Source organism: Echinops telfairi, unplaced genomic scaffold (genome assembly GCF_000313985.2).
Source record: "Echinops telfairi isolate 266 unplaced genomic scaffold, ASM31398v2 ScPeMD7_3533;HRSCAF=4204_1, whole genome shotgun sequence".
In the NCBI taxonomy this organism is placed as follows: Eukaryota; Metazoa; Chordata; class Mammalia; order Afrosoricida; family Tenrecidae; genus Echinops; species Echinops telfairi.
The window spans coordinates 30,230,089-30,240,034 of record NW_022107432.1 but is presented as its reverse complement, the minus strand read 5'-3'; the positions used below and the strand labels follow the sequence as shown (position 1 = coordinate 30,240,034).

The 9,946-nt window shown below is 57.6% G+C and overlaps 1 protein-coding gene across 1 annotated transcript in view; it reads right to left on the bottom strand.

Annotated features, from left to right (window-relative positions):
- Window positions 1-808: 808 nt before the first annotated feature.
- The window catches only part of MTCH1 (mitochondrial carrier 1), a 32,588-nt gene continuing 23,450 nt past the window's right edge, over window positions 809-9,946 (bottom strand). Inside the window, exons 5-10 of the mRNA XM_045294781.1 lie at window positions 8,868-8,982; window positions 6,247-6,340; window positions 3,518-3,565; window positions 3,272-3,339; window positions 2,996-3,071; window positions 809-1,611 (exon numbers count right to left, since the gene is read on the bottom strand). Of these exons, the coding sequence (XP_045150716.1) occupies window positions 1,540-1,611; window positions 2,996-3,071; window positions 3,272-3,339; window positions 3,518-3,565; window positions 6,247-6,340; window positions 8,868-8,982 (473 nt within the window). The 3' untranslated portion in view covers window positions 809-1,539. The remainder of the gene's footprint in view (window positions 1,612-2,995; window positions 3,072-3,271; window positions 3,340-3,517; window positions 3,566-6,246; window positions 6,341-8,867; window positions 8,983-9,946) is intronic.

Genomic DNA, 9,946 nt, shown 5'->3' with positions numbered 1-9,946 from the left:
GGCAGTGGCTAGGGCCTCTAGGGTCCTCATGTCACTGAGAGCAGCAAGAGCAAACATTCCCGGATCTCAGGAAGAACACCCATCTTTCCCCAGGAAGATGCCATTTATCAGGTTGAGGAAGTTCCTTCGCTTTCTGGTTGAATGTTTTTAGCATGAAGGGGTCAATTTTGTCGCACTTGTGAGCAAATCAACGATCCGGGCTCCTCTTGCTGTCAAAGCAGAAGCCCCCGTGGCTTAGCCCTCTGGAAACCTGCACAGAAGGGCGCCCCCAAGACCCGGCACCAGAACATCTCCAGAAATTCTCTTCTGGGAAATAACGGGGGTGGGGGGTGGGGTCCCCCATCAGTTAGGCCAAGCTGTGACAAACGGGCAGGGAGGGGACAGACGTGTCCGCACAAACTGAGAACGAGACAGCAAATTCAAGTGGAGCGGGGGTGGGTGGTAGCACCTTCAAAGGCCTCGAGGATCAGATTGGGGAGAGGCCTCCTCTAGCACTATGCCACATGGCTCCCAGGCATCTGGGGACTGGCACCATGATAGGGCAACAGCAGGAGCCCACACATGCCACTGCTGCTGTGCGCAGGCACACACACACACACACACACACACACACACACACACGGTGTACCTCAAGGGTGATCAAAAGCTGTGTTTCATGAACTAGTAGGTTGCTTGCATTTCAGCCTCTTCGAAGTCAGAATGCGCTGTCTGCCCCACCAGTCTTAGCTCAGGGCTCACATTCTCACACCAGCTTGGCAGGAAGCGGCTGATGTGTTTAAGTTCACAAAAACAGACTCACCCATCAAACTCCAAATCACCACAGTACGTTTATTTGAGGAGGAAAAGGATCCAATTTCATCATGAATTGTCCAACTGGGCAGAACCAGAGACTCTGATTGGCAGGACTTCTGGATATTCCTGGCCACACAGGCAGCCCAACCCCATGGGGGGAGGGCATCCCTGTAAGGAGGTACATCAGACCAGGAAATCCTGAGCACTTCCAGGATTCCCACATCAAAGTGCTGCCCTCCTGGCAGACAAGTAGTGTTGAGGAAAACGGGCAGAACACGTGCCCCTGGCCCAGGCCTGGGCACAACGGAGGCCTCTTGAGGGGTGGCTGGGTGTCAGGCCTTATTTACAAAGCGGGAGGGAGCTTCTAGCTGAGCTGAGGGTTGAGTGTGGGGCTGACTCCGGGGTACACGTCGGGGGTGGGATCTGACCCTGTTAGCCTTTCACTCCTCGCCCAACCTGGGCCTTCACCAGTTGCTCCCTGGGCCGCTGTCCCAGCCAGGCTCAGCAACCCCACCCAGCCGCCTTCCGCGGGGCTAACAGGTGACCCAGTCGACCCATGGGTGGTGTGGGCCACCCTCCTTCGCCCCACCTCCCATCTCTGGACACACGGCGCATATGAAAACAGAAGCGCTGCTGGGCCGGAGCACATGTAGTGTTGCTGGGGGGAGCCGGCCTGCCCTGCAGGTAGTCCAGGGGTGGGGGGGCTGGGCTGTGACGACATGGCTGGTTTGCTGAGAGGGATTCTGGTTACTCGAGGGCAAAGCATGAGCCCGAGGACACCCGGCGGAAGAGCAGGCTGGAGCCCCGGAAGAGCTGGCCCTGGAGTGGATGATAAACAGTGGGGTTGGGGTCAGGGGAGGGGTTCAGAGACCCTGGGGAGGCTGGGGGCTGGCCATTCTGGAGGGCAAGGGCTGAATCGGCTTTGGGCCCCGGGACTACTCCAGTGCCTGTGTCAGGGGGCCGTTCCATGATCTCGTGTCAACTTGACGATATGTCAAAGTGTAGGGGTGGACTCCCACCTGTCAATCACCTGGTGGTGCTTCCTTGGGGGTGTGGCCGGCTCTTAAAGAAGACCCTGGGAACCACCTCCTGTCTCTGCCACTCTGCCTCCCTGCTTGTTGGGACTCTGGAGGCCACCCTGAGAGCAGCCATGTTTCCACCAACCCTGGATCCACACGACTCTGCACCCACCAGCCTGTGTTCTCCCTGAATTCCGTATCGCTGCACGTGGCTGTGTGAGTCTGAAGAGGGACTCATGGACTAGGATCAGACTTATGGACTTGAGTTGGACTGGGCTGGGATGTTTTATTAATGCACGATGACTTCTTGATATAAAGCTCTTTCTTACACATAGACGAGTGTCACTGAATTTGTTTCTCCAGTCAACCCAGCCTAACACAGATGAACTGCCCTGGTGGCTTCAGAGCCTGAGCGGTCTTGGGCCTCCTCAACCCCAGGAGGAGAATGTGATGCAACGGTGGGTGAACTGGCCCATGTCACCGGGAGGACCCCGGACTGTCTGCTGCCTTCCCATCCACTCTCTCCTTGACCTTCAGGTCCGTCTGGGCCTGCTGGCTCCTTCGCCATGAGGTCACCCAAAACCGGGGAAGCGGAAGGATCTGCTGAAAGCTTCACCCTGGGCTTCGAAGCCTAAGAGCTCACACCAGCAGGAGGGTGCTTTGGCTCAAACCATAGCCCCAGGAATGGTACCTTGTTAGGCTCACCATGTGCCTAGCTTCACCCCCCAGGTTCTCGCGTGCACCCAGGGGGTCTTGCCCAAGTCTCCAAATCCCCCCCCCACCCACTATGCTAACCCAGAGGATTCAGCTGGACTGGTCCCAGACCTTGTTATTTTCAGTCTGGGTTACTTTGGGGCTTCTACCACCTACCACACGGGCCGAGACCCTACCCTTCCATGGTCTAACTCAAACAAGGAAAGGAGGTGATGCCTGATGTGTCATGTTTAAGTAAGCCTGCGTTTCACCACCTCAAAGCCTTTCTTAAGTAAGACAGAGGGAGCAGCTGACTGCCTACAAGGGGAGGGCTCATTCTCTTTCCCCACCCCCACCCCACTCCCACTGCTGTAGACCCCAGGACAAGGCCTTCCATTTGCATGCACTGAAGAGTCCTCCAAGCCATTTCTGCAGACTGACGTAGTGGGGGGTGGGGGTGGGGGTGGGGAGAACCGGATGAGCTCCCTTACCTGCATGCTCAGGTACTTCCAGCAGTGGATCCAGGACTTGAACACTGGAGAGTATGGGGGGAGCCCTGCCTGCAGCCTGCCCAGGAAGGAGAGCATGCGTCAGACCCAGGGGGCTGTGGGTGACGGGACAGCCACACCGCCACGCCCTAAAACCCAAGATCCACCCAAAGGACCTGGCGCATCCTGCCAGAAGCCAGGGTGCCTGGCAGGTGGCACCCATACATAGACTAGGGCAGGACTCCCCCCACCCTCACCCCCAGCAGCCTGGCAACCTACCCGCAGTTGTTCACAGCCATGAGGTCACCGACCAGCAAGAAGGGGTAGGTCAGCATGCTGACAGCGATCTGAAAGCAGAGTCCGGAGTGCTACTGAGTCTGCCCCCAGCAGCCCTACCTCATCCCACAGAGCAGCACCCAACAGCTAGGCTGGCCTCTGCCCAGCAACAAAGCCCATCCCCCACCTCACCACCACCCATCGCCCTGGCCAGGCCAGCAGGGCAGCGGGAAGGGCAACTGGACTTACCCCCATCACAAACTTGGTGTAGCTCCGGATGGCCAGGGCCTGACTGAACTGGAGAGACAGAAGGACTTGTTTTCCCTGGGCCGTCAGGACGAAGACCACAGATGTGTGGGCCTAGCCCTGACCTGCCCCAGGCCCCCTCCCCTCCCCTCTCACCCCACACCCCCTGCCCAACTCTATACATGCCCACCGCACACACTGCCCCTTCCTCAGGGCCTGCAGTCAGGGCCACCAGAGGATTGGGCAGACAGGAGTAGGATGCTGGGACCGAGCTGGGGCTCTGGGACCCAGCTGAGGATGGCCAGGGCCAAGTGACTGGATCCGGAACTGCTGGTCTGCAGGTGACCCTACTGGCGGGACAGGGGGCGGCCTCCAGGGGCTTGGGTGGTGTCTGTCTCGATCAAGGTGCAGCACGTGTAGTTGGTTCTCAGTAAACGAGACGACAGACACACGCTACTCACTTGGAGGACAGAGCCCTGGCTCTGTGGGACAGACCAGGGCCAACTCAGGGCTTCCTGCCCTCTCCCGCCTCACCAAGTTCCTTCCCTCTCGGACGCCAACTCCTGAGATTCAGCTTTGCCAGGAGCAGGTCCTGAAAGGTGACCACCCACCCCTTCAACATCCCAGGGAGCTCCTCCACTCCTATGGCCCTGCCCTGGAGTCCCCCCCACTGTGAGGCTTTGTGGGGCCAGACGCGACTCATAAAGCTACCGTGTTTCCCGAAAGTAAGACATCCCCCGAAAATAAGACTGACTTAGTTTTGCCTCTCGCTGAAATCTAAGGCATTCCCCCCGAACATAAGGCCTCCCCAATAATAAGGGCCCCCGAAGCTACCGTAACTCTGGACCTTAGTGGCGGGCGCCGCAGCACAGCCAGAGCAGACAGGAAGTGCGAGTAAATGTACCATAGATTGTGAGTACATGTACCATAGATTGTGAGTAAATGTACCATAGATTGTGAGTAAATGCACCATAGATTGCGAGTAAATGTACCATAGATTGTTGTACATGGAAATAATGGTAGTAACAAGAGATTCTTGATACTGTAGGATTCACAGTTTGTCTGGTTATGCTGGTTTGTGATGACAACTACTACCGTACCGGATACAGGTAATAAATTTCCTTTTTTTTCCTCCCAACAATAAATGTGTACCGTATTCTTCTTCATGGAAAAATAAGATATCCCCTGAAAATAAGACCTAGCGCATCTTTGGGAGCAAAAATTAATATAAGACGCTGTCTTATTTCCGGGGAAACAGGGTATCTCTGAGCTTCACTCAGATAAGCACTTGAACAAAGGCTTTAAATAAAGCTGTGACCGCTGTGACTTTGTTACTGCTGTTGTCAGAGCAGCAGCGCCCACCCCCACCCCCACCAAACACCTGCCCACCCAGATAGCTGTGGTCCCTGCCCCCACCCCCCAGTCAAGCCAGCTGTACTAGCTTTGCTGGGTGTGCCTGCAGCAGCTCACATCCTCCAGGCTCAGGGAAAGGGCAGCCAGCAGAGGGCGGGTGGGGCTGGAAAGGCCGATGGCTGGGTGGGGCCTTGAGTTCTGCTTACACAGATGGGCTGGGAAGTCATCTACTAACACAATCTGGCTGGTCACCTCTGCACTGGAGCGGAGGCTCTCAGCAGCTGGGGGGGGGGCACTCCACACCACATAGGCCCAGACACACCTGACTGAATCAGACTTGTTACACAAGGGGCCCAGACCCAGACGTGCACAGACGGTGAAAGCCCCCCACCCGCACCCCTCCTCAGCAGATTCTGGCAGACAGGTCCTGAGGTCCCTCGGCTAGCCTCTCAGGGTTGGCCACCACTGATGTGAGAATGCCCGCCTACCCCTTAGGGACCCTCAAACCCGCCACTGCTCCCTAACTCCTATCTGGGATTGGTCAGGGCCCCAGACACCTTGCCTTTGACCAACCTGCCCTGGCCCTGGCCCGGGTCCACACCTGTGGGAAGGGCCATGGTGTAGACCTGATAACACAACTGGCTTGAGCCTGGACAAGCGGAGAAAAACCTTCTGGGGGAAGCCACTTGGACTGGCCGCAGGGGAAAAGACCCAGCCTCAGCCCGGCTGACGAACTGGATAATCCAAACTGGGGTGGTGGTGGTGGGTCTGTAAAATGGGGACGTTAGATACTGGCGAGATCCCCTTCACCAGTCACTCTGGTGGTGCAGCTGCAAACCACAAGGGTGGTGGTTCACACCCACCAGCCACTCCATGAGAGATGTGAGGCTGTCTGCTCCTGGGGCCTACAGCCTCGGAAACCCAAGGCAGTGGTTCTCTGCCGTACGGGGTCCAGAATGGGCCCGAGGGCCGGCTTTTATTCCTTCCACACCAGGGTGCTAGGAGAGTCAAAGGCCATGATAGCACCTTACACACACAAGGGTGAGAGATTATTGTCATTAGCTGGTTCATCTTCTGATCCCCAGCCGGGTCACTGTCTTCAAGTAGCCTTGGATCATTCCTAAAGCTGCCTGGAGACGGGCAATTCTGCACTCCTCCCAGCTCCGGTCCACAGCTCGGAGCCTCAGCTCTCCCACCGTCCTGTCCCTCCGAGGCAAAGCCACCTGCCGGAGCTCTGCCCACACTGCTCCCCAGCCCTCTCCAGCCCCAGACCCCGGCCAGGAGTCAACAGAACACAGAAAGATGGACAAGTCCTCATTCCAACCAACCTGGGAACCTGGATTCTGGTCGTTTCCCAGCCCCCCGGGGGTGTCACTCACGCTGTCATCCACCAGGTAGGCATTGATGAAATGGGCCAGCAGGTTACAGCCCCACAAGAAAACCACATCTCCCAGGAGGTGAGGAATTAAGCCTCTAAAAAAATAAGGTGAGCAAAGATGAGCCGGCAAGAGAGGGGGGCAGCGCCACACGCAGGCCACACAGTCCAACAACGAGCAGACCCAAGGCACGCACTGTGGGAGGGCCCCGGGGGTGTGCAGCTCATGGGTGGGTGGGGGGTGCAGGGCTCCTTCTTCCTGGGGGGAGCATGATTTGCCACTTCTGATTCCTTTATGGTCCCACAAGGCCTTTTCCTCCAACGCTAAGCCAAACCCTAGCACCCTGGAAGTGGGGCAATTCAGATGGCCAAATTGAGATCATTCAAATGCACGCAGACTGCATGCCCACATGCGAGCAGCTCTCCCCTGGCCTCTTTTCCAAACACCTCTCAGGAAGGGGACAGTCTTTAGGGTGAACAGTTCACTGAACCACTAGGGGAGGCTTCCTATCTGGGGCCATGGTTACCGCGCACAGAACGTGTATCTGCCCGCTTAGGTCTGCGGTGCCTGGGAAGGGTCCCCAGGGGACGCTGGTTGTCTCCTGGGTAAGGAAGCACCATTATTTCTGGCTGATTAAAACATCTTCCCATGAAATGTCTGAAACGTTCAAAAGACTGTAAGGCACCCCTGCCACGCGGGCCATCCCACACTCTGGGGATCATGAACTGAACGAAGCTCCCCCAGCGCACTTCTAACGCTGCCAGGCGGGCACAGGTGTGGGCCCCTGTGCTCAGACGGACTGGTGATTGAACATGTGCACCCACCACCTGCCTGAAAAATAGGGGCAGGGCCCCAGTGGGGGCGGACCCAGAAGGCGGGGGTGCCTCCTGTACTATGGACACACCAGATGAGAGGTGGAGAATCGGGCGCACCATCCAGGGACACGGGCACGTATTGATTTGGACGTAGTTCTATCTCTAAGGAGGAGCCCTGTGGCACAGTGGTTACATGTTGGGCTGCTAACTGCAAGGTTGGCAGTTTGGAACCACCAGCCTCTCCGTGGGAGAAAGACAGGGCTTTTTGCTCCCACCCACAGCTACTGGCTTGGAATCCACAGGGACAGTCCGACCCTGTCCTGCAGGAGTGCTGCGAGTGAGAGCGGACTTGATGGCACAAGTGGGTCAAGGTGGGTCCCTGGACACTGGAAGTCCTCTGCACTTGACCACTAACCTTTAGGTGGCAGTTCAAACCCAGCCAGAGGCTCCAGGGGAGAGAGCCCTGATGACCAGACCCCAGAAAGATGCCGGCCTGGAAGCCCAGGTGGGGCAGTTATATTCTGTCTCCTCAGCCACTGAGTCGAAAAACCAACTCTATAGCCCTTGACACCATTTATGTACAGACACAGAACTTGTGCTGTGTGTGTGCATGTCTATTAAATTAGGACTTTTTCCAACCTCAGTATCATTGACATGGGCCGGAGGCAGTTAATTGCTGTAGGGAGCCCTCGTGGCGTAGTGGTTTTGAGCTAAGCTTGGATCCTCATATCCAGCAGTTCGAAACCACCAGCTGCTCTGGGGGAGAAAGACAGGCTAGCTCCTCCTGTAAAGAGTTAACTAGGAACCTCACAGGGGCAGACCTGTACCCTGTCCTATAGGATCGCCACGCGTCGGCACGGACTTGGTGGCAGTGGGTCGGGAGCGGAGTTCACTGTGTACGCTGAAGGGTGTTCAGCAGATGCCGGCAGCACCCTCCAGGGCTGTGACAGCCAAAAAGGTCTCCAGGCGCCAACTGTCACCTCTCACTGAGAAGCAGCATAGCCACAGCCGACATGTGCACAGCATTTCTCGGTTACATGGGTGCCGTAAACAACAACATCTGGCACACTGAGAACCACGGCGCAGACATTAGTCAACGTGGAGACCCCGCTCGGCTTCTGGGTTTAGACGCCGGTGCCTACCTACATCGTCTCCGGAGAAGGAGCTTCCTTGCCACGAGGAGTTAAGTTGGAGGGGAGAGAACTAGGGGTCTGGGGACCTGTGGCCACCGGGAAGCCACGTACCCTGTCCCAGGTCAACACCACTCTGCAGAAACACCGGCCCAGGGGGAGCAGGCTTTTTGACTTTCCAAGAGAAGCCAGACAGATGGATGTGTGTGTAAACTACCCCCAAATCTTCAATGTTGACAACTGGTGTGTTAGAAACGAGGTGAGCTGGGGTCTGCCAGCGGGAGCTGGCCCAAGAGCTGCCAGCCCTCAGTCCCGGCCACAGCTTCTCAGTCCTGTTTAGCAGTAAGGTTATACGGGTTATACCCCAGCTCACAAAGCCCGGCGGCCACAGCCACCCCTGGGCTGGGGTGAGTGGACAGGGCCTGGCGAGTCTGGTCAGTCCCTCTCCCCGGTGCTGGACAAAGTCATTTTTATGAGAGCCATGACTTGGAAGTGGCTGGGTGGCTTTAGTTCTAATGACCTGTAGCTGGGACACATCGGGGGCACTACAGAACCCTGTCACCCTGCAGAGCCCTGGGGCTCATCTGGGAGGAAGAGGTCGAGCGTATGCCTGTTAGCAGAGCCAGCCCTGCAGTTGGGGGTGGAGGGGTGTGTGTGTGTGTGCTACAGACTCACGTACACGAAGAATCCCAGCAACCCCTCCTCTTTGAAGATCTTCCCAATGGAGCTCAGCACACCACTGTCGAGAAGGCAGGGCAGGAATGCAAGGTCACCGGGGGGCACAACAGACCCCCCTGCCCACCCGCCCCAGGCCAATCAGGATGAGGAGGGGAGTGCAGGGCCTGTGGCTAGGAAGAGCCCACCGCCGAACAGGGAGCTCCCCTTTTGGGGTGAGAGGGAGCATATACAGTTCTTGGAGACCAGGGGCGTGCCAAGAAGCCACGGGTGGTACTCATGGTCTTTCTCCCTTTCTCTACGGTTCTCTGTCATAGGACAGAGTGTCCTGGCCTGGGCCGCCGTCCAGAGCTGCCCCCTCCTGCCTGCGACTAACCAGCCTTCCGCAGTGAAGCCTGTGATGGGGGGCAGAGACAAGTCGCCGCCCGCTGAGGACAGAGGGGTGCAGGCCCCCAGACTCAGACTTCCTCGGCAGGGAGCTCCAGGCCTGCAGCCAGTTAGAAAGCAGAGGTGAACCTAGACTCAACAAGCCACCTCTGTGACCTGCAGCTAGAAATGTCAACTGGCTGAGTGGGAAGATCGATAAGAGAGAGGGTGGGCCCCAAAGCCCCTGGCATGTCCCGGCCAGCCCTGCTGGGCCCGACCTGGTGCCGTCTCCAGTGTTCTGAGCCAGCTCGCTGTCTCCTGGTCCCATCAACCAACCTCGGATTTCAGACTGGGGGAGCCTGGGCCAATTCCCCGTGTGTGAACCCCAAATGAGGCACCCTAGCAGTGGGGCTTTGGGGAAGGGGTGGGGCGGGGGGCTGGCACCTAGGACAGATGCAGAAACCATCCAGGAGATGAAAGAAGCAAGAAAGGGTGACGGCTGTGCCCTCCCATCCCGCGTCCTGCTGGACCGCAGACGCACAGCACAGTGCCGGGCCCAGAGGACGCCAGGGGAGTGTCTGAAGGAAAGAGCCACCAAGGGCAGGTGCCTCAGCACAGGTTCTGCGGTGTGACCTCTGGATCCAGCTCAGGCGCCAGGAAACCTAATCCACACAAGCCCTCTCTCTGTAGGGCTCACCCGGGGTGGCCTCGGACAGG